Raw genomic sequence first — 25,263 nt, forward strand, 5'->3', positions numbered from 1 at the left:
AGCTCACTAAAGCTTCAATCAGCATCAACGGCCAACCGTGAGCCAAACTCACAACTAGTGGTGTTGTACTGTTGTTAGAACTTTCAAAGGATAATAAAACAACAAAATTTCATTTTAGAGAATTTTAGCCCGGATGTGAAGAAAGTGAAGTGAAGAACATTTTCATTTTCACTAGTGTTTCACTAGTGTCATATCCATATGAGGCAAAATGCATTTAATATTTTTTATTTGTTTGTTTATTTGTTTTCAAGGATGAAAATATCACATTCCAGTGGAGGAGTTCATGTGGAAAGGTTTGGCACTTATATCACCATCAAGTCCGCAGTGGGACTAACAGCTTTGTGGAATGAGGATGATGCTTTCATGGTAAATATATAGTCTATATATACTCTATAAAACACACACACACACAATTAATTCCTAACTTACTGTTTAAAAACAGCAGAATTAATGTTTAATCTATATATTTATATATTTACAGATTGAATTAGATGCAAAGTACAAAAATCAGACATGTGGGCTTTGCGGTGACTTCAATGGCGTCCCAGGTTACGATGAATTTATCAAGGATGGTAATAAAAATTTTTATCAAAAAATCTGATAAAAACTGATGCGATTGCAAAGCATTGGCTAGTGCTGGAGCTCCAGATCACTCAGGTCCACAACTATGAATTCCACACTCCTTATATATCTCAATCCGCTAGCATTTTAAAGTTTACCTTGTAATTTTCCTGGCTTAAGCCAACCCAGTGGACAGGGCACCCCTTAACCTTTACAGCTTCCCTAAGGCAACCTGTAATTGTGTAAACCTACTTATGTACAGTATGAGTGTGTGTACGATGCCCTGCAATAGACAGACAATATATCCAGGATGTATTTCTGCCTCATGCCTATTTTTTCTGTGATTAGCTTCAAAGCCACTGTGACCCTGACCATCAGGCATAAGACAGGATTAGACATTTCTTTGTGCACACTTTAGGTGCGGTGATCTCTCCTTCTGCTTATGGAAGTCTCTGGAAGATGGACGGACCCACAGAAAGATGCGAGGACGAACCTGTAGAAGAATACACCGACTGTGGAGATGAGGTACTCTTGCATTCTAACATCTACTAAACCTTTACTGAACAGACTCATCATCATCAGAATTAGAGTTGTCACCATATACGGGCATCACAAACCATGAGCTAATGTCAGAGATCCTGGTCACTTAAAGATTGATAGATTTAATTCCCCTGCTGGTTATTAAGCGAGTTTGTATTACATCATAGTTTGTATAAAACATAGCTGGGTGGCTTTTATTACCCAACATGATCGTCATCGGTACAGGAAAGCGCACAGAGATAAATGGATGTATAGTACAATGAAGTGTTACATAAATGCAATAAAGTTAGATATGTATTAAGCTCCAACAAATAAAACTTTTAAATGTTGTGTTTCTGGACAGAATTTTTGCAGACAGCTGTTTCTCAGTAAGGCGTTCAGCAGCTGCACCCCCCTGTTGACTGTCGATCTGTTTGTGAAAGCATGCATGGAGGATCTCTGCCAGTGCAACGCAACTACACACTCTTCCTGCTTGTGTGATACTGTGTCAGAGTATTCTCGTCAGTGTGTGCACTCAGGAGGGAGACCACAGAACTGGAGGACTGATGTCTTCTGTCGTGAGTTAAAATCTTTATCACTGCATTGTTTCGATTGCAGCTCAGTTAGTCAGTGTTTCGCTCCATAACAAATTTGTATTAAGCTTATTTTATTGTTGACATTTTTACTCTGCAGTACTTTATTTTTTGTCATGCATGACATTCCTAAGACTATTTTGCTGACTCTTCCAGCCAAGTCATGCCCACACAGCATGGAGTACACAGAGTGTGGCAGTCCGTGTATCGATACCTGCTCGAACACCGAAAGAGGAGAAGTGTGTGGAGACCACTGCATTGATGGATGCTTCTGTCCTCCAGGTAACATGCATTCCTCAAAGTCATGTCTCAAACCTCTAAAACTGACCATAATTTTGCTTCAGGTCACACACTAGAGACGTATTCCTAATAACCAGGTCTTTCGTTCTATGAAAAAATCCCAGTGTTACTCAGTGATATCAGAAAAACTAATCCTACAAATCAAATCTTATATGTATTTAATATTTTAAGGCACTGTGTGGGATGATGTCACCAACTCCAGCTGTATTCCACTGAGTTCCTGTTCCTGTGTTCATGGAGATCAAATTTATGGGCCTGGGGAAAATTATACAACAAGCTGTGCAGAATGGTGAGTCCTGATTCCAAAAGGTTTAAAAGTCAAGTCAAATTCCTACTTGTTAAGTTTAACTTGCTATCACGTTTGTGGTTAGTGATGTTTGTGGACTCTTAAGGTCAAATCCACAACCATCAATTAATGTTTTTCAATACTGCATGGTGTATATATTGTCCCTAGGTCATATTCTAAACTTAAACAGAGTCAGTAGTTGTTGTTTTTTTTTTGACTTCTTCACCTTGTTGCTGTTGTTTTATCATATTTCAGCACCTGCTCAGGAGGTGAGTGGCAATGTTCGAATAAAGACTGCCCTGGTACATGCTCCGTTTTAGGAGGAACGCACTTCATAACATTTGATGAAAAATCCTTCACCTTTAACGGGGATTGTACGTACGTCCTTGCCAAGGTAACAGTCCTAACTTTAGGATGAGAAACTACAATGTCCAAGTTCGATTCAGGCAGTTTCTAAATGTTCTAATATAAAAGGCAACTAAACGAACTAAAAACCCTTTTTTAAACACTACCAATTCACATACACATACTGTACATGGTTCTGCTTTGTTTAGGACTGCACAGGCAGTGATTTTACCATCCTGGGTGATTTGGTGAAATGCGGCCTGTCAGACACTGAGACCTGTCTGAGATCAGTCACCGTCGCGCTGTCACAAGGCACTAAGGTAAGAAGATAAGAAGAAGACTTTGTACACTTCTGTGAAAGAAAGTACAGATTTTTTTTTTTTATAAATCTCAGGATTACCCCACCTTTTATCCAGGCTTATTGATAAACACTGATTAAATAATAAAAAAAATGTAACCACACATGAAAGGTCACATTGCAGTGATGTTAAATAAATATTAAGGGGCTGAATTGTGAAGAGTTGCCAAAGAAAAAAAAGTCTTATTGATATATTTTGTATCATGGGTAGCCAGGATATAACCGTCCATGATAATTACAACCTATCATATTGCGAAATTGTTAAATCATATTAAAAGCATCTATGATTTACTCTTCAGCTGGTCCGAGTGGACTCATCTGGGAATGTTGAAGTGGACAAGATTTTCACACAGCTTCCACTTTTTACAGGTAAACCTCAGTCAGTCAGTCAGGACAAACTAATCGATACAGTTTATAAAATATTTCAGCCAAAACACTGAATGTATTGGAATAATTATATAGGTATAATTATAAAGTGCTGTATGTTGATCCTTTTGTAGGAACCATATACATACCTACAGGATCACACATCCATTTGGATTATAGCTCAAACATTTACACTGTTCTCAGTGGGCATGTAATGCTCTAAATCACCAGGAAATGTTTTAAATGTTGAAATGCTTGATTGTGTTTCCACAGCCGAAGTGAGCATCTTCAAGCCATCTTCATTCTTCATCATCATCCAGGCTGTCAACTCCAAAGTTGTTCTGGAGATCCAGCTCGTTCCCATCATGCAGGTTTTCATCACACTGAATCCAGCTCTTCAAGGAAAAACATGTGGTGCGTACCCGCCATCGACCTGTCTCACACCCTGAGACGAGTATAATAATGTTAGAGATCAGTCTTCTCTTTACTGTTTGGTTTGAGCGGACTGTGAATCAACTTTCATCCCTCTGCAGGACTCTGTGGCAATTTCAACAACATTCAGTCGGACGATTTCACCACGGCTGGTGGACTCAGAGAGGGAACGGCGGTGGCTTTTGCCAACACATGGAAGACCCGAGGAAGCTGCAGTAATAGGCAGAGATCCTTCGAGAACCCGTGCAGTTTGAGCACTGAAAATGGTGCGCATGTACATCTGCCCTTGTCTTTACCGTCTGGTCGAATATGTACTGCACCTGTACTCGGTGGTATACAATCATATAAAATATATAAATGAACGATACATATTGCTGTTGTTTTTACAGAGAAATACGCAGATCACTGGTGCTCCCTTCTATCAGATCCATCTGGAGCTTTTGCCCCCTGCCATTCAAGAATCAGCCCTGGTTTATACAAACAGGTAAAATGGCCTTTTCTGAAGATTGAATGTAATCTGAAGGCTTATAAACAGGAAAAATCTAAATCATCATATTATTAACATTATCCTGTATCTGTAGACAAATAATGAAATGACAATATTGACATTACTCACAGGCATAACAGCTCAATCTAAATCTTTGACTTTCTGATATTTATTTATATGCATCCTGTAAAACAATATATTCACCTGCCCACAGATGTGTGTACATGACACGTGTAACTGTGAGAGGTCAGAGGACTGCATGTGTGCTGCGCTGTCTTCATACGCACACGCATGTGCAGCTAAAGGGATCGTCCTTAAAGGCTGGAGAGACAACGCTTGCAGTGAGTTCAGTATTTCACCACTAATAAAGGAGAAATTCTCAGTAGAAACAGATACCAAATACAAATATGTACTCAGTAGATATCGATACAGGCTTGGAAGGTGGTTATGTTTAACATTACTTGGTACAGATTTAAATTGGGCCAAGGACAAGTCATTGAGTCAATAAGTGCTTAAAGCAACTCAAATATGACATTCTGATTGATGCTAAAGTAAATATCAGCTCAGAAAAGATCAGTCATGAATGAAAAAGCAAGAATACTTTAGCTTAGAAAGAGCATCAAAACTAGGACTACATTACAATATCACACACGGTACACAAAAATCACACTGAAATAAACTGTGTTATGTCCTATTCATATAGGGAAGGAAACAGATTGATTAAAACAGTCATGCACCAGATTCAAAGTTAATTTGAATCACTTATACTAATATTAAATTCTTTGTGCTTGCTTCCTCATTCAGGCAACCACAAGGTGTGCCCGAGCACATTAGTTTACTCTGATCACATGACCAGCTGTCAGCGCACATGTCGCTTCATTGGGCAGACTGACTACTCCTGTGGTGTTGACTTTGTGCCAGTGGATGGCTGCGGCTGTGACGCGGACACCTACATGAATGAAAATGGAAAGTGTGTTAAGGCAGAGGAATGCCCATGTTATGACTCAAACACAGTCGTTCAGCCCGGAGACGTCATTAGCAAAGATGGCACCACATGGTAAGAATGTGGCAAAAAGAACAATACAAATCAAGTGAAAGTGAAATGATTAGATGAGTGTTCATTGTGATTTTTTCATCTTATTTCAGCATATGTAAGCAAGGCATTCTGAGCTGCATGGGTGTGCTGTATGTGCAAGGTATGGAACAGTGTGCTGATAATTATTATTATTATTACTTACTTCATGTACATTTCAGAAAGGCTGTACATGAAGTTTAATCCTGTACAGTTAGAATTCTAATAAGACACACTTCACACTACAATATAATAATAATAATAATAATAATGAACACAACATTTGTAATTCTAGAATGTGTTCCCCCAATGAAATATTTCAACTGCTCAAACTCTGCTCCTGGAAGCACCGGCTCTGAATGTCAGAAAAGCTGTCAAACACTGGACATGGCCTGTGTGAGTTATTGCTTCTTGAAGAAAGCATTTCGGAAATCATACAGAACATTAACAGCAACAATAACAGGAATAATCATTATAATTTCATCATGATTTAATCCACAAAATACATTGTGTCTCTACAGATCAGCACAGGATGTGTATCCGGCTGTGTGTGTCCCCCAGGCCTGGTCTCTGATGGACAAGGTGGTTGTATTCCTGAACAAAACTGTCCATGCGTCCATAATGGAGTCAATTATCAACCTGGCGAGACTGTTATTGATGGCTGCAACACATGGTATTTACATGTTAATTAAATCCATTGGTTAGATTTCATAGATTTGCAAGAATTAAGTCCACTTAACATTTAAACGCTCCTGCAGCACATGCAAGGACAGAAGATGGCAGTGCACCAAAGAACAGTGCAAGGCAACATGCACTGTCTATGGAGATGGACACATCACAACCTTTGATGAAAAGCAATTCATGTTTAATGGAAACTGTGAATACGCCCTTGCTCAGGTACTGATCATACACGTACATACAAAAAAACACATTAGCATTACTTACAAGATGATCTCGGGTAAAAGTCAAAAATGTTTCAGTCATTCCTTTAAAGAGGTACACTAAACCCAACCCTGTTGTATAATGCAATGTGTAGGATTTCTGCAGTGGCAGTAGCGCCAGTGGCACTTTCAGAGTCATCACGGAAAACATTCCCTGTGGCACGACTGGCACCACCTGCTCCAAAGCCATCAAACTCTTCATAGGCGTGAGTCTCACTTATGCATGTTTATTGCAAAGACTTTTTTTTTTTTATCTGACGTGATTTAACACAGAATACACAGACTGTTAATCATAATGCACATCATCTTGGACACTTCATTCACCAATTAAATGTAACCAGAGAGCAAGCGGGAGATCACAGATGTACCTTAATGATCACTGCAGAGCAAAAATCATTATGCCTTTATGTCTAAACTGGTTTTTAGGGAAAACAAATGTATTTTATTGACAGAGCAATGAGCTGATCCTCTCAGATGGAACATACCAAGTGGTACAGAGAAGCAATGGAGATGAAATCCCGTACCAGATTCGCACCATGGGAAACTACCTGGTGGTTGAAACCAATAACGGCGTGATGCTCATATGGGACAGAAAGACATCAATCTACATTGTGCTCAGTCCTAAATTTAGGGTGAGTATTCATGCCTTGTGTCTCGTGTTATTAACGTCTTATTGTTATTAATATGTGATAAATACCCAGATGAGGATGGGTTCCCTGTTGAGTCTGGTTCCTCTCAAGGTTTCTTCCTATTGCCATCTCAGGGAGTTTTTCCTTGCCACTGTCGCCGTCACCCTTGGCTTGCTCATCAGGGACATTTCATTCATCAATTCATTCATTCATCTCATTATTACCTGGACACATTTTTCTCACACATACACACTTCCAAACATTTTTTTCATGTTTGTGAAGCTGCTTCGAGACAATGACCATTGATAAAAGTGCTATATAAATAAAATTGAATTAAATTGAATTGAATAAATACAATTATATTAAAATTCATTCATTTAATGCTATATAATTTAAACTGCCCTAATCCACAGGGAAACGTGTGCGGTCTGTGTGGAAACTTTGACGGAAACGCCAATAATGACTTCACCACGAGAGGCCAAGAAGTTGTGGTTAACCCTCTCACCTTTGGAAATAGTTGGAAAGTGTCTCCCACTTGTCCAGAGACATTGACCGTTCAAGACCCGTGCACTAACAACCCCTACAGAGAGGCCTGGGCACAGAAACAGTGCAGCATCATAAACAGCGACACTTTTGCAGCCTGCCATTCACAGGTATCACCACCAATACAGTCAACTACTGCAAGAACAAATTTGAAATTAATAGAGACAGAATTTTAATTACAGTACATTTTAAAATTTATTATCTTTTATATTTATATAAAATGCTTAATTGAATATGTCATGTGTAGCATTGATGCATAGGAATATGTAGCCCATAGCTAAGCTTGATGCATTATTACCATATTATTTTGCAGTATATCATGGCTAAACTGTCCAAGATCGAGCACTGTCAAAAATCCTAAATGTTTTTTTTTTTTTTTAGGTGGAACCATCTTCTTATTATTCTGCGTGTGTGAGTGATTCATGCGCTTGTGACAGTGGAGGAGATTGTGAGTGTTTTTGTACTGCAGTGGCAGCCTACGCTAAGGCCTGTAGTGCTGCTGGAGTGTGTGTTTCCTGGAGAAGCCCGAAAATCTGCCGTGAGTCATGCCAACCTTCATATTAGTGCTGAAAGGTTAGGGAAATGTGATAGTATGATACCTGTGCATCACATCAGATTTAAGGCATATCATAGGACAACTGTTTAGCTTAACAGTAACTAACATTTGGTTGGAAATATTTTGTATATCTTGTTTCTTGTGTTAGTTGGGAACTGAAGTGTGAAACGAATGTCAACTTCAAGAGAACACAAGAGTAAAAAAAAAAAACACCAAAACAGAATTAAATATAAGATGCAAAGAGTTATGGGATGTTACTGGTCTACAAGTTTAAGATAATTTCATGTGCTTTTCCTTCCCCACAATCTACAAGTTCTTTGCATGATAGCTACGATTGCTTACAGCCCTACCAAAGAAAATAGATTTCTTAGCATGCTCTAATTCCATCTCTATTCAAGCTAAGAAAAGTTACTGTTAAAATGACGCTGTTGTTGTTATTGTTGCAGCACTGTTCTGTGATTACTACAACCCCCCTGGCGAGTGTGAGTGGCACTACAAACCTTGTGGTCACAACTGTATGAAGACCTGCAGGAACCCCACAGGAAAGTGCACAATGCAGACTCCGGCACTGGAGGGTAAGAGCTTATATATATATATTTTTTTTGTTGTTGTTGTTTTGTTTGTTTGTTTTTATTTATGAGTTGTCCAACATGTCTACTTAATGTAAAAAAAACAAAAACAATAATTGGCAACTCATCAGCCACCGGCATGTCACATTCATGTGTACTGATTACCTTATATCAGCTATTACTTCATGTTTAAGTTCTTACCAAGGCAATATTTACAGACAGCACATCAAAATTAGATCATAATGATTACACAATTCTTCTTGGTCACTTTGTTTTTTCAGGTTGCTATCCCGAATGCCCAGATGATCTCCCCTTGTTTGATGAGGATAACATGAAGTGTGTGGCACAAGATGAGTGTGGCTGCTACGTTGAAATGCTACGCTATGACATCAGACAATCAGTCCCTGCTAAAAAGAACTGTCAGACATGGTATGTTAATTACAGAGTTATATATCTAGTTCTAGTTATAACAGATAGCACTTTACATCTTAAATGTGTTAATTGAGACAAGAACTACCTTTACATTGCAATTTTGAGATTGAGAAAGTGCATATTAGATAGTTATCTTTTACTACTTGAATATATAGTTGTATATATTGTATGTTTTTCAAAATGTATAAATTGCACATTAATGTTCTGTTTTAATATCAAGTGAGTGTACGTCAAAGGGAGTGAGCTGCAAATATAATGTAAAAGGTAAGCAATCTCAATCTACTTCTATTTTCATTTGAACAATTTTTTGTAAGATTTATTAACTCAGTGGTGAAAAAATATACCAATCCTTATTCTGTGTTCCCAGCTTGTACATGCCAACATAATAACACAATGTACAAGTATAGAGACATCATTTACCACACGACAGATGGACTTGGAAACTGCATTATTGCTATATGTGCTGAGGACGGAAACATTAATAAGACAGTGGAACCTTGTAAAACAACTGTTGCCCCAACAGTACCAACAACAACACAAAAGCCAACAACTGTGTTTGTTTTTACCACACCAGGTGTGTATGCAAAGACGATTGAGAATTAGAAATAATAGCGATTAATAAATTAAGTATGTTGGAGACATATTAAATAGTAAAAAAAAAAAAAAAAGTATATGGCTGGGCTTATGTTATACACATTTTTATACATTTAAACATGCATGCAAAAAAAAGGAAAATTGATTAAGTAGATTTTACTCAAATTTTTGATGAATAGAAACAACATCTTCAAGTAAAACAACTATTACAACAATGATAACAATTAATAATAATTACGACAGGTAAGAGCAAGAGTAGTCAAATCTCTCTGAGAACAGCAACAACATTATTAAAAATAGACAACAAAACAGACAACATTATTAAAAATTACTTCACATTCTATACCAACAGCAACAACAGTGCCATCAGAAAAATCTACCACAGGTCCAGCAGAAACAACACCACTGACCACAGAAGTTGTTCCAAAGACAACAGAAGTGGCACCAGAAATAACGACCTCCCAGCCGTTGGCACCTACCACAGCAGAAGAAACTACTGTTTCCCCAGAAGAAACAACATTGCCAGTTACAACAATTCCCCTCACCACAACTATTTCACCAGAGGTTACAACCACTCAACCTCCTGCAGAGACTACCATTTTACCAGAAATTACCACACTTACAACCCAGCCAGTTCCAACGGAATCAACAGTGATTCCTGAAGTGACAACCACTCAGGTTACTACAGCTCCTTCCGAAGTGACCACAGGTCCAGCAGAAACAACAGCACTGACCACCGAAGTTGTTCCAAAGACAACAGAAGTGGCACCAGAAATAACGACCTCCCAGCCGTTGGCACCTACCACAGCAGAAGAAACTACTATTTCCCCAGAAGAAACAACATTGCCAGTTACAACTATTCCCCTCACCACAACTATTTCACCAGAGGTTACAAGCACTCAACCTTCCGCAGAGACTACCATTTCACCAGAAATTACCACACTTACAACCCAGCCAGTTCCAACGGAATCAACAGTGTTTCCTGAAGTGACAACCACTCAGGTTACTACAGCTCCTTCCGAAGTGACCACAGGTCCTGCAGAAACAACAGCACTGACCACTGAAGTTGTTCCAAAGACAACAGAGGTGGCACCAGAAATAACGACCTCCCAGCCGTTGGCACCTACCACAGCAGAAAAAACTACTGTTTCTCCAGAAGAAACAACATTGCCAGTTACAACCATTCCCCTCACCACAACTATTTCACCAGAGGTTACAACCACTCAGCCTTCCGCAGAGACTACCATTTCACCAGAAATTACCACACTTACAACCCAGCCAGTTCCAACGGAATCAACAGTGTTTCCTGAAGTGACAACCACTCAGGTTACTACAGCTCCTTCCGAAGTGACCACAGGTCCTGCAGAAACAACAGCACTGACCACTGAAGTTGTTCCAAAGACAACAGAGGTGGCACCAGAAATAACGACCTCGCAGCCGTTGGCACCTACCACAGCAGAAGAGACTACTGTTTCTCCAGAAGAAACAACATTGCCAGTTACAACCATTCCCCTCACCACAACTATTTCACCAGAGGTTACAAGCACTCAGCCTTCCGCAGAGACTACCATTTCACCAGAAATTACCACACTTACAACCCAGCCAGTTCCAACGGAATCAACAGTGTTTCCTGAAGTGACAACCACTCAGGTTACTACAGCTCCTTCCGAAGTGACCACAGGTCCTGCAGAAACAACAGCACTGACCACCGAAGTTGTTCCAAAGACAACAGAGGTGGCACCAGAAATAACGACCTCCCAGCCGTTGGCACCTACCACAGCAGAAGAAACTACTGTTTCTCCAGAAGAAACAACATTGCCAGTTACCACCATTCCCCTCACCACAACTATTTCACCAGAGGTTACAACCACTCAGCCTTCCGCGGAGACTACCATTTCACCAGAAATTACCACACTTACAACCCAGCCAGTTCCAACGGAATCAACAGTGTTTCCTGAAGTGACAACCACTCAGGTTACTACAGCTCCTTCTGAAGTGACCACAGGTCCAGCAGAAACAACAGCACTGACCACCGAACTTGTTCCAAAGACAACAGAAGTGGCACCAGAATTAACGACCTCCCAGCCGTTGGCACCTACCACAGCAGAAGAAACTACTGGTTCCCCAGAAAAAACAACATTGCCAGTTAGAACCATTTCCCTCACCACAACTATTTCACCAGAGGTTACAAGCACTCAGCCTTCCGCAGAGACTACCATTTCACCAGAAATTACCACACTTACAACGCAGCCAGTTCCAACGGAATCAACAGTGATTCCTGAAGTGACAACCACTCAGGTTACTACAGCTCCTTCCGAAGTGACCACAGGTCCTGCAGAAACAACAGCACTGACCACCGAAGTTGTTCCAAAGACAACAGAGGTGGCACCAGAAATAACGACCTCCCAGCCGTTGGCACCTACCACAGCAGAAGAAACTACTATTTCCCCAGAAGAAACAACATTGCCAGTTACAACTATTCCCCTCACCACAACTATTTCACCAGAGGTTACAACCACTCAGCCTTCCGCAGAGACTACCATTTCACCAGAAATTACCACACTTACAACGCAGCCAGTTCCAACGGAATCAACAGTGTTTCCTGAAGTGACAACCACTCAGGTTACTACAGCTCCTTCTGAAGTGACCACAGGTCCAGCAGAAACAACAGCACTGACCACCGAACTTGTTCCAAAGACAACAGAAGTGGCACCAGAATTAACGACCTCCCAGCCGTTGGCACCTACCACAGCAGAAGAAACTACTGTTTCTCCAGAAGAAACAACATTGCCAGTTACAACTATTCCCCTCACCACAACTATTTCACCAGAGATTACAACCACTCAGCCTTCCGCAGAGACTACCATTTCACCAGAAATTACCACACTTACAACGCAGCCAGTTCCAACGGAATCAACACTGTTTCCTGAAGTGACAACCACTCAGGTTACTACAGCTCCTTCTGAAGTGACCACAGGTCCAGCAGAAACAACAGCACTGACCACCGAACTTGTTCCAAAGACAACAGAAGTGGCACCAGAATTAACGACCTCCCAGCCGTTGGCACCTACCACAGCAGAAGTAACTACTGTTTCCCCAGAAAAAACAACATTGCCAGTTAGAACCATTCCCCTCACCACAACTATTTCACCAGAGGTTACAAGCACTCAGCCTTCCGCAGAGACTACCATTTCACCAGAAATTACCACACTTACAACGCAGCCAGTTCCAACGGAATCAACAGTGATTCCTGAAGTGACAACCACTCAGGTTACTACAGCTCCTTCCGAAGTGACCACAGGTCCTGCAGAAACAACAGCACTGACCACCGAAGTTGTTCCAAAGACAACAGAGGTGGCACCAGAAATAACGACCTCCCAGCCGTTGGCACCTACCACAGCAGAAGAAACTACTATTTCCCCAGAAGGAACAACATTGCCAGTTACAACTATTCCCCTCACCACAACTATTTCACCAGAGGTTACAACCACTCAGCCTTCCGCAGAGACTACCATTTCACCAGAAATTACCACACTTACAACGCAGCCAGTTCCAACGGAATCAACAGTGATTCCTGAAATGACAACCACTCAGGTTACTACAGCTCCTTCTGAAGTGACCACAGGTCCAGCAGAAACAACAGCACTGACCACCGAACTTGTTCCAAAGACAACAGAAGTGGCACCAGAATTAACGACCTCCCAGCCGTTGGCACCTACCACAGCAGAAGAAACTACTGTTTCTCCAGAAGAAACAACATTGCCAGTTACAACCATTCCCCTCACCACAACTATTTCACCAGAGGTTACAACCACTCAGCCTTCCGCAGAGACTACCATTTCACCAGAAATTACCACACTTACAACCCAGCCAGTTCCAACGGAATCAACAGTGTTACCTGAAGTGACAACCACTCAGGTTACTACAGCTCCTTCTGAAGTGACCACAGGTCCAGCAGAAACAACAGCACTGACCACCGAACTTGTTCCAAAGACAACAGAAGTGGCACCAGAAATAACGACCTCCCAGCCGTTGGCACCTACCACAGCAGAAGAAACTACTGTTTCCCCAGAAGAAACAACATTGCCAGTTACAACTATTCCCCTCACCACAACTATTTCACCAGAGATTACAACCACTCAGCCTTCCGCAGAGACTACCATTTCACCAGAAATTACCACACTTACAACGCAGCCAGTTCCAACGGAATCAACAGTGTTTCCTGAAGTGACAACCACTCAGGTTACTACAGCTCCTTCCGAAGTGACCACAGGTCCAGCAGAAACAACAGCCCTGACCACCGAACTTGTTTCAAAGACAACAGAAGTGGCACCAGAATTAACGACCTCCCAGCCGTTGGCACCTACCACAGCAGAAGTAACTACTGTTTCCCCAGAAAAAACAACATTGCCAGTTAGAACCATTCCCCTCACCACAACTATTTCACCAGAGGTTACAAGCACTCAGCCTTCCGCAGAGACTACCATTTCACCAGAAATTACCACACTTACAACGCAGCCCGTTCCAACGGAATCAACAGTGATTCCTGAAGTGACAACCACTCAGGTTACTACAGCTCCTTCCGAAGTGACCACAGGTCCTGCAGAAACAACAGCACTGACCACCGAACTTGTTCCAAAGACAACAGAGGTGGCACCAGAAATAACGACCTCCCAGCCGTTGGCACCTACCACAGCAGAAGAAACTACTATTTCCCCAGAAGAAACAACATTGCCAGTTACAACTATTCCCCTCACCACAACTATTTCACCAGAGATTACAACCACTCAGCCTTCCGCAGAGACTACCATTTCACCTGAAATTACCACACTTACAACGCAGCCAGTTCCAACGGAATCAACAGTGATTCCTGAAGTGACAACCACTCAGGTTACTACAGCTCCTTCTGAAGTGACCACAGGTCCAGCAGAAACAACAGCACTGACCACCGAACTTGTTCCAAAGACAACAGAAGTGGCACCAGAATTAACGACCTCCCAGCCGTTGGCACCTACCACAGCAGAAGAAACTACTGTTTCTCCAGAAGAAACAACATTGCCAGTTACAACCATTCCCCTCACCACAACTATTTCACCAGAGGTTACAACCACTCAGCCTTCCACAGAGACTACCATTTCACCAGAAATTACCACACTTACAACCCAGCCAGTTCCAACGGAATCAACAGTGTTACCTGAAGTGACAACCACTCAGGTTACTACAGCTCCTTCTGAAGTGACCACAGGTCCAGCAGAAACAACAGCACTGACCACCGAACTTGTTCCAAAGACAACAGAAGTGGCACCAGAAATAACGACCTCCCAGCCGTTGGCACCTACCACAGCAGAAGAAACTACTGTTTCCCCAGAAGAAACAACATTGCCAGTTACAACTATTCCCCTCACCACAACTATTTCACCAGAGATTACAACCACTCAGCCTTCCGCAGAGACTACCATTTCACCAGAAATTACCACACTTACAACGCAGCCAGTTCCAACGGAATCAACAGTGTTTCCTGAAGTGACAACCACTCAGGTTACTACAGCTCCTTCCGAAGTGACCACAGGTCCAGCAGAAACAACAGCCCTGACCACCGAACTTGTTTCAAAGACAACAGAAGTGGCACCAGAATTAACGACCTCCCAGCCGTTGGCACCTACCACAGCAGAAGTAACTACTGTTTCCCCAGAAAAAACAACATTGCCAGTTAGAACCATTCCCCTCACCACAACTATTTCACCAGAGGTTACAAGCACTCAGCCTTCCGCAGAGACTACCATTTCACCAGAAATTACCACACTTACAACGCAGCCCGTTCCAACGGAATCAACAGTGATTCCTGAAGTGACAACCACTCAGGTTACTACAGCTCCTTCCGAAGTGACCACAGGTCCTGCAGAAACAACAGCACTGACCACCGAACTTGTTCCAAAGACAACAGAGGTGGCACCAGAAATAACGACCTCCCAGCCGTTGGCACCTACCACAGCAGAAGAAACTACTATTTCCCCAGAAGAAACAACATTGCCAGTTACAACTATTCCCCTCACCACAACTATTTCACCAGAGATTACAACCACTCAGCCTTCCGCAGAGACTACCATTTCACCTGAAATTACCACACTTACAACGCAGCCAGTTCCAACGGAATCAACAGTGATTCCTGAAGTGACAACCACTCAGGTTACTACAGCTCCTTCTGAAGTGACCACAGGTCCAGCAGAAACAACAGCACTGACCACCGAACTTGTTCCAAAGACAACAGAAGTGGCACCAGAATTAACGACCTCCCAGCCGTTGGCACCTACCACAGCAGAAAAAACTACTGTTTCTCCAGAAGAAACAACATTGCCAGTTACAACCATTCCCCTCACCACAACTATTTCACCAGAGGTTACAACCACTCAGCCTTCCGCAGAGACTACCATTTCACCAGAAATTACCACACTTACAACCCAGCCAGTTCCAACGGAATCAACAGTGTTTCCTGAAGTGACAACCACTCAGGTTACTACAGCTCCTTCTGAAGTGACCACAGGTCCAGCAGAAACAACAGCACTGACCACCGAACTTGTTCCAAAGACAACAGAAGTGGCACCAGAAATAACGACCTCCCAGCCGTTGGCACCTACCACAGCAGAAGAAACTACTGTTTCCCCAGAAGAAACAACATTGCCAGTTACAACTATTCCCCTCACCACAACTATTTCACCAGAGATTACAACCACTCAGCCTCCCGCAGAGACTACCATTTCACCAGAAATTACCACACTTACAACGCAGCCAGTTCCAACGGAATCAACAGTGTTTCCTGAAGTGACAACCACTCAGGTTACTACAGCTCCTTCTGAAGTGACCACAGGTCCAGCAGAAACAACAGCCCTGACCACCGAACTTGTTTCAAAGACAACAGAAGTGGCACCAGAATTAACGACCTCCCAGCCGTTGGCACCTACCACAGCAGAAGTAACTACTGTTTCCCCAGAAAAAACAACATTGCCAGTTAGAACCATTCCCCTCACCACAACTATTTCACCAGAGGTTACAAGCACTCAGCCTTCCGCAGAGACTACCATTTCACCAGAAATTACCACACTTACAACGCAGCCCGTTCCAACGGAATCAACAGTGATTCCTGAAGTGACAACCACTCAGGTTACTACAGCTCCTTCCGAAGTGACCACAGGTCCTGCAGAAACAACAGCACTGACCACCGAACTTGTTCCAAAGACAACAGAGGTGGCACCAGAAATAACGACCTCCCAGCCGTTGGCACCTACCACAGCAGAAGAAACTACTATTTCCCCAGAAGAAACAACATTGCCAGTTACAACTATTCCCCTCACCACAACTATTTCACCAGAGATTACAACCACTCAGCCTTCCGCAGAGACTACCATTTCACCAGAAATTACCACACTTACAACGCAGCCAGTTCCACCGGAATCAACAGTGATTCCTGAAGTGACAACCACTCAGGTTACTACAGCTCCTTCTGAAGTGACCACAGGTCCAGCAGAAACAACAGCACTGACCACCGAACTTGTTCCAAAGACAACAGAAGTGGCACCAGAATTAACGACCTCCCAGCCGTTGGCACCTACCACAGCAGAAAAAACTACTGTTTCTCCAGAAGAAACAACATTGCCAGTTACAACCATTCCCCTCACCACAACTATTTCACCAGAGGTTACAACCACTCAGCCTTCCGCAGAGACTACCATTTCACCAGAAATTACCACACTTACAACCCAGCCAGTTCCAACGGAATCAACAGTGTTTCCTGAAGTGACAACCACTCAGGTTACTACAGCTCCTTCTGAAGTGACCACAGGTCCAGCAGAAACAACAGCACTGACCACCGAACTTGTTCCAAAGACAACAGAAGTGGCACCAGAAATAACGACCTCCCAGCCGTTGGCACCTACCACAGCAGAAGAAACTACTGTTTCCCCAGAAGAAACAACATTGCCAGTTACAACTATTCCCCTCACCACAACTATTTCACCAGAGATTACAACCACTCAGCCTTCCGCAGAGACTACCATTTCACCAGAAATTACCACACTTACAACGCAGCCAGTTCCAACGGAATCAACAGTGTTTCCTGAAGTGACAACCACTCAGGTTACTACAGCTCCTTCTGAAGTGACCACAGGTCCAGCAGAAACAACAGCACTGACCACCGAAGTTGTTCCAAAGACAACAGAAGTGGCACCAGAAATAACGACCTCCCAGCCGTTGGCACCTACCACAGCAGAAGAAACTACTGTTTCTCCAGAAGAAACAACATTGCCAGTTACAACCATTCCCCTCACCACAACTATTTCACCAGAGGTTACAACCACTCAGCCTTCCGCAGAGACTACCATTTCACCAGAAATTACCACACTTACAACCCAGCCAGTTCCAACGGAATCAACAGTGTTACCTGAAGTGACAACCACTCAGGTTACTACAGCTCCTTCTGAAGTGACCACAGGTCCAGCAGAAACAACAGCACTGACCACCGAACTTGTTCCAAAGACAACAGAAGTGGCACCAGAAATAACGACCTCCCAGCCGTTGGCACCTACCACAGCAGAAGAAACTACTGTTTCCCCAGAAGAAACAACATTGCCAGTTACAACTATTTCCCTCACCACAACTATTTCACCAGAGATTACAACCACTCAGCCTTCCGCAGAGACTACCATTTCACCAGAAATTACCACACTTACAACGCAGCCAGTTCCAACGGAATCAACAGTGTTTCCTGAAGTGACAACCACTCAGGTTACTACAGCTCCTTCCGAAGTGACCACAGGTCCAGCAGAAACAACAGCCCTGACCACCGAACTTGTTTCAAAGACAACAGAAGTGGCACCAGAATTAACGACCTCCCAGCCGTTGGCACCTACCACAGCAGAAGTAACTACTGTTTCCCCAGAAAAAACAACATTGCCAGTTAGAACCATTCCCCTCACCACAACTATTTCACCAGAGGTTACAAGCACTCAGCCTTCCGCAGAGACTACCATTTCACCAGAAATTACCACACTTACAACGCAGCCCGTTCCAACGGAATCAACAGTGATTCCTGAAGTGACAACCACTCAGGTTACTACAGCTCCTTCCGAAGTGACCACACGTCCTGCAGAAACAACAGCACTGACCACCGAAGTTGTTCCAAAGACAACAGAGGTGGCACCAGAAATAACGACCTCCCAGCCGTTGGCACCTACCACAGCAGAAGAAACTACTATTTCCCCAGAAGAAACAACATTGCCAGTTACAACTATTCCCCTCACCACAACTATTTCACCAGAGATTACAACCACTCAGCCTTCCGCAGAGACTACCATTTCACCAGAAATTACCACACTTACAACGCAGCCAGTTCCACCGGAATCAACAGTGATTCCTGAAGTGACAACCACTCAGGTTACTACAGCTCCTTCTGAAGTGACCACAGGTCCAGCAGAAACAACAGCACTGACCACCGAACTTGTTCCAAAGACAACAGAAGTGGCACCAGAATTAACGACATCCCAGCCGTTGGCACCTACCACAGCAGAAGAAACTACTGTTTCTCCAGAAGAAACAACATTGCCAGTTACAACCATTCCCCTCACCACAACTATTTCACCAGAGGTTACAACCACTCAGCCTTCCGCAGAGACTACCATTTCACCAGAAATTACCACACTTACAACCCAGCCAGTTCCAACGGAATCAACAGTGTTTCCTGAAGTGACAACCACTCAGGTTACTACAGCTCCTTCTGAAGTGACCACAGGTCCAGCAGAAACAACAGCACTGACCACCGAACTTGTTCCAAAGACAACAGAAGTGGCACCAGAATTAACGACCTCCCAGCCGTTGGCACCTACCACAGCAGAAGAAACTACTGTTTCCCCAGAAGAAACAACATTGCCAGTTACAACTATTCCCCTCACCACAACTATTTCACCAGAGATTACAACCACTCAGCCTTCCGCAGAGACTACCATTTCACCAGAAATTACCACACTTACAACGCAGCCAGTTCCAACGGAATCAACACTGTTTCCTGAAGTGACAACCACTCAGGTTACTACAGCTCCTTCTGAAGTGACCACAGGTCCAGCAGAAACAACAGCACTGACCACCGAAGTTGTTCCAAAGACAACAGAAGTGGCACCAGAAATAACGACCTCCCAGCCGTTGGCACCTACCACAGCAGAAGAAACTACTATTTCCCCAGAAGAAACAACATTGCCAATTACAACTATTCCCCTCACCACAACTATTTCACCAGAGGTTACAACCACTCAGCCTTCCGCAGAGACTACCATTTCACCAGAAATTACCACACTTACAACCCAGCCAGTTCCAACGGAATCAACAGTGTTTCCTGAAGTGACAACCACTCAGGTTACTACAGCTCCTTCCGAAGTGACCACAGGTCCTGCAGAAACAACAGCACTGACCACCGAAGTTGTTCCAAAGACAACAGAGGTGGCACCAGAAATAACGACCTCCCAGCCGTTGGCACCTACCACAGCAGAAGAAACTACTATTTCCCCAGAAGAAACAACATTGCCAGTTACAACTATTCCCCTCACCACAACTATTTCACCAGAGGTTACAACCACTCAGCCTTCCGCAGAGACTACCATTTCACCAGAAATTACCACACTTACAACGCAGCCAGTTCCAACGGAATCAACAGTGTTTCCTGAAGTGACAACCACTCAGGTTACTACAGCTCCTTCTGAAGTGACCACAGGTCCAGCAGAAACAACAGCATTGACCACCGAACTTGTTCCAAAGACAACAGAAGTGGCACCAGAAATAACGACCTCCCAGCCGTTGGCACCTACCACAGCAGAAAAAACTACTGTTTCCCCAGAAAAAACAACATTGCCAGTTAGAACCATTCCCCTCACCACAACTATTTCACCAGAGGTTACAACCACTCAGCCTTCCGCAGAAACTACAATTTCACCAGAAATTACCACACTTACAACCCAGCCAGTTCCAACCGAATCAACAGTGTTTCCTGAAGTGACAACCACTCAGGTTACTACAGCTCCTTCCGAAGTGACCACAGGTCCAGCAGAAACAACAGCACTGACCACCGAAGTTGTTCCAAAGACAACAGAGGTGGCACCAGAAATAACGACCTCCCAGCCGTTGGCACCTACCACAGCAGAAGAAACTACTATTTCCCCAGAAGAAACAACATTGCCAATTACAACCATTCCCCTCACCACAACTATTTCACCAGAGGTTACAAGCACTCAGCCTTCTGCAGAGACTACCATTTTACCAGAAATAACAACACTGACAACTGTACCAACTCCGGTAGTGACCACAGCAATTCCCACAACAACAGTTGAGATTGTAACTGCACCGGAACCAACTACCTTATATTCAACAGAGATGCAAAAGAATATTAGTACAACCGTACCTTTGACCTCAGCCCCTGTTTGTTGTTTTGTAAATGGAACAAATTTTCCATCTGGTAAGACTCATATTTAAGTAATGTTTCATAACGATTTAAATTTACCATTGATTTTTGTTTTAATTCATATCAAATGCGTTATATTTTTAGACACCATCATATATAATGTAACTGATGGCTTTGGGTGGTGCTTTACTGGATACTGCAATTCTACTTGTCATGTTGAGATAAAATCATATTCCTGTGAAACAACACCCCCAACTACCAAAATACCATTAAGTACCACAGTGTTCAGCAGTTCTGCACCTACAACTCCTACAAGCATTTCTCCTACTGTCACACCTTACACAACTGTAACACCCGACTGTTCCAGTCTTAACCCACCAAGAAAGGTATATTTTGTCAAAACGTCTATTTTCCTCACCATATTATTGTAATCATTGCTATTATTTAATCTCAAAGCGTAATAATCACTATTTATTTATTACCAATTTGTAAACCAGTAAAAGATATATAGTATAATAACAGTTTTATTACACATAAATGAATTACAGTTGATATTTTCCTGTACATGTTTCATACATATAAATATTACAGTATTATTTGCAATAATTAATTCATGTTTTTTTAAGTAACAGAATGGGAAGTCCTGGAAAGAGGATAATTGTACAAGTGCAACATGTGGTAATGTAATGACACCTTATGTCTTTTTCAGGCGAACGAAACATGGCAGATTGGCTGCCAGGAGTGTAAGTGTGATGGTGAAAGCATGAGTGTGCGGTGTAAACCAATCAAATGTCCAACCACCACAATGCCGCTTTGTAACAAACCTGGACAAGTGGCCGTTAACAAGACAGATGGCTGCTGCGAGAGCTACGAATGTCGTGAGTAACGTGGCACCGTTCCTGTATCACTTTTCCTTACTATTTCTATACTAACGAGATGATCAGCTTGGTTTCTCAAATGCATCTGAAGAATCATATGAATTATCCATATCCATCAGGAGTGTTTACAACATTTGTACATGGAGCTACTTTCTCCTTTCAGAGTGCGATACAAGTAAGTGTGTCACGCCCAGGATGAAGTGTGCTCTGGGTTTCATTCAGGAGATGAATGGCACAAATCCAGGAGACTGTTGTCCTACATACACCTGCAGTAAGTGAACATGATCATAAATTATAACCAGTTATAAAAACAAACACTAAACATAAATTAAAATCAGTTATAATTACAAACCCTCCACATTCTTTCAGAACCCATGAAAGTCTGTGTGCAGAATGCGACGATATATCCGGTAAGGACAAACCCAGGTTTACTTCACATTCACATACATACTGTAATCAGTGCCATGCTAATTCAGTCTAATACTGGTGTGTGTGTTTCGTCTATAGCTGGGCTCCCAAATACCCAGTTCCCATGAGTGTGAGGAATGTGATTGTGGCTCGAGTGTTAATCCCGAAACTGGACTTCTGACTTCAAAGTGTGTGACAAAAAAATGTAATGAAGATTGTGAGGAGGTAAGGCAAGGCACCTCAAGGCGAATGTAGAAAAATACAGAGAAACATTTTTCATAAAAATGACAAAACCAAATCAATACTTTGACATGTTTGTCTTCTCTGTTAAGGGTTACAAGTATAAGCCTGTCATAGGCCAGTGTTGTGGAAAGTGTGTGAGTATGAGCTGCGTGGTCACCGTTAATAATGTCACTAAGACCATCCCAGTGAGTACCTTTAAACCTGGCTTTTACCCTCGCACTTAGAACTTGGCCTGTCCTGATTCATGCATTCCCGATTTCTCCACAGATAAACCAAACATTTACTCCACCTAATGATAAGTGTGTGACGTACACCTGCCAGGATGTTAGCGATAGTCCCATGGTAAAGGAAGTCAGGAAAACGTGTCGCGAGTTCAACCCGGCAAACTGTGTCCCGGTAAGTTTCTCTGTTTTGTTTTGTTTTTCTCCTATTAATATTGTTTAAATTTGGGTCAAGTAGGTTTAACAATTGTACTTACATTATGTAATCGAATTTTGAGGCAGGAGCTAAAAGTTAATTATGATCAAAAATAAACATGAATAAGCTAGTTATAAATGTCCCCATGTCAATAGCAAGTTAGTTTCTAGGAAATAACAAGTCTTGAAATACTTTGTTGTTTTCGTAAAAAAAGTGCAGCAAACTGCGTTGTTATTCTAATTCTTCTAACATTCATTAGTTTTTATTATTAGACATGAGAAAAGTGAAAACAGTTTTACATATTACACATAACATGGGAGGTGTCTCAGTGGTTAAGGTGTTGAACTGCTGACCAGATCCTTGGTTCGAGCCCTGATGCCACATGGTTGCCTCTGTTGGACCCTTGAACAAGGTCCTTCATTCCCAAGTGCTCAGATACAATCGGGCATCGAGCTGGCAACCTGGCCCTGTAAATAACTGCCACAGAAACGATATATATATATATATATATATATATATATATATATATATATATGTCCGTTGCCTGATATATAGATGAACATAGACGGAACCACACACATATGACATGGACAAAAAAACACTTACGATGGTGTTCTCTTTCTCTACAGGGAACAGAGACGACTGATGCTGACGGTTGCTGCAGAAGCTGTAAGTGAACGCCACAGTGCATGACCTTTGTCTGAGAAAAGCTTTACATTAGACTAAGCCTTTGTCTTCTCCACTCTCTCTCTCTCTCTCTCTCTCTCTTACTCACTCCAGGTACTCCACAGAGCAGCTGTAAAAAGGTTACAAACACCTCTGTGCTGGTTCATAATGGCTGCAGGAGCGCATCCCCGGTGGAGTTCACGTCCTGCTCGGGAGCCTGTGCCACTTCCTCCATGTGAGTAGGAAAATATATTTCTACAAAAATATCCCAGCAGCCTTCACTATGTGCTCTAACTGACCCTCCTTTGTCCTGCCTTCGTTTATAACAGGTACTCTTCAGAGAGCAACAAGCTGATGCACACGTGCTCGTGTTGTCAGGAGCAGTCGACCAGTCAGAAGGAAGTGGAGTTGATTTGCTCTGATGGATCGAAGACGACATACACCTACGTGTACATTGACTCATGTGGCTGCCAGACATCCGAATGCACACCGATGGGGAGACGCCGAAGGAGACGTTGAATTCTAAAGGAAACAAAATCCTGAAAAGTGCATGAATCTTAACTGACTCATGTTAAAGCTTAGGTTTCCTTTCTATTAGTCAGCTTCTCCACTTCTTTTATTGTGTAACTTGCATGCAAAAAAGAGAAAAACTGTTTTTAAATATATTATTATTATTGTTGTAAGAATGTGTTAAAATCTTAGTGACACATGGTGTGTAGAGTGCTATGCTTATATAGTGCATGTGTTCTTTTATCCTTTTAGTTCTTAATAAATGAATGCAGATTAAATTTTTGGCCTTGTCCTGCTTTGAAAGTTCTTAATTTCTAGTGTGACTTAAAGAGACACTTGCTTTATGCTGCCTCTCAGAGAAGCAGACTAGCACATCCTAATTTGATCTTTTCATCAGAATATTCTTTTGAAACTATGAAGAAATAGGAGGTTTAACAAAATAAAGAGCTTCCTCAGTGCTACATGAACATGGTTTCCCAGTTACAAAGGCTCTTTGTGAGACATTTTAACCGCAGCATGTGCATGACACATAAATAGTAGGAGCACAAATAAAACAAACAAATGCAACACATCACTTGTTTAGGCATTAAATAATTTTTTCTGTACAGAAAGTATAATTTAGAGAAATAATGCTGAGCTTTCAAATATGGGTTAGAAAAAAATTAATCATTTGGCATAGTGCATAGATCTAATTTTACAGAGTACGCAACTGTGAGTAACATCCTCATATTTACAAGTGGCTGTGAAATTAATAAACAAAAAAAACAACGATGCCTGAAAGAGAAAGTTTGTATCCCCCATCACAAAAAATATAAATATTTTCAACATGGAGTCGAATTCGACAAGTTCGAATCTTGGATTTGAGAGAGCAAGAATTATTTCATCTTTTTTAACTTTTCTAATAAAACTCTTTCAGATGACTGGAGGTCAAAAGAATCAGCTAACCTTTTCTTTGAATTGTTTTTAGTCGTAAAAAAAATTGTAAGATCAATTTTTACCCAGAAACCATTAGGAGTGCAAAGTTTTTGCTCTCGTTTTACAGGATCCATCCCATGTTCAGACATAATTTCACAAAAACTAAAATTAACATTAAGCTATAGGTCAAACAACTTAACAGTAAA

The 25,263-nt window shown here is 42.2% G+C and overlaps 2 protein-coding genes across 2 annotated transcripts in view; both read left to right on the plus strand.

Moving 5' to 3' along the window:
* LOC128543190 (mucin-5AC-like) overlaps nt 1-9,592 on the plus strand; it is a 12,298-nt gene extending 2,706 nt beyond the window's left edge. The window contains exons 2-26 of the mRNA XM_053513550.1: nt 1-37; nt 1,011-1,086; nt 1,445-1,658; nt 1,830-1,955; nt 2,145-2,262; nt 2,515-2,653; nt 2,814-2,924; nt 3,262-3,331; nt 3,602-3,742; nt 3,862-4,026; nt 4,150-4,244; nt 4,462-4,588; nt 5,052-5,304; nt 5,394-5,443; nt 5,615-5,715; nt 5,841-5,992; nt 6,078-6,216; nt 6,356-6,466; nt 6,713-6,892; nt 7,303-7,542; nt 7,814-7,970; nt 8,435-8,563; nt 8,839-8,986; nt 9,210-9,253; nt 9,357-9,592. The exon at nt 1-37 is cut by the window's left edge and continues 106 nt beyond it. Coding sequence (XP_053369525.1) covers nt 1-37; nt 1,011-1,086; nt 1,445-1,658; nt 1,830-1,955; nt 2,145-2,262; nt 2,515-2,653; nt 2,814-2,924; nt 3,262-3,331; nt 3,602-3,742; nt 3,862-4,026; nt 4,150-4,244; nt 4,462-4,588; nt 5,052-5,304; nt 5,394-5,443; nt 5,615-5,715; nt 5,841-5,992; nt 6,078-6,216; nt 6,356-6,466; nt 6,713-6,892; nt 7,303-7,542; nt 7,814-7,970; nt 8,435-8,563; nt 8,839-8,986; nt 9,210-9,253; nt 9,357-9,592 — 3,359 coding nt within the window. The remainder of the gene's footprint in view (nt 38-1,010; nt 1,087-1,444; nt 1,659-1,829; nt 1,956-2,144; nt 2,263-2,514; nt 2,654-2,813; nt 2,925-3,261; nt 3,332-3,601; nt 3,743-3,861; nt 4,027-4,149; nt 4,245-4,461; nt 4,589-5,051; nt 5,305-5,393; nt 5,444-5,614; nt 5,716-5,840; nt 5,993-6,077; nt 6,217-6,355; nt 6,467-6,712; nt 6,893-7,302; nt 7,543-7,813; nt 7,971-8,434; nt 8,564-8,838; nt 8,987-9,209; nt 9,254-9,356) is intronic.
* A 10,914-nt stretch (nt 9,593-20,506) lies between these two features.
* Nucleotides 20,507-24,420, plus strand: LOC128543191 (mucin-2-like; the record flags this gene model as incomplete). The annotated part of the gene is made up of 11 exons (XM_053513551.1): nt 20,507-21,074; nt 21,165-21,406; nt 21,730-21,898; nt 22,062-22,169; nt 22,268-22,308; nt 22,406-22,531; nt 22,639-22,734; nt 22,817-22,945; nt 23,596-23,635; nt 23,747-23,867; nt 23,962-24,420. Coding segments are annotated over 11 exons (1,830 nt in total), but the record flags the coding sequence as incomplete, so codon positions are not given.
* Nucleotides 24,421-25,263: the final 843 nt, after the last annotated feature.

Source organism: Clarias gariepinus, chromosome 15 (assembly GCF_024256425.1).
Source record: "Clarias gariepinus isolate MV-2021 ecotype Netherlands chromosome 15, CGAR_prim_01v2, whole genome shotgun sequence".
NCBI lineage: Eukaryota > Metazoa > Chordata > Actinopteri > Siluriformes > Clariidae > Clarias > Clarias gariepinus.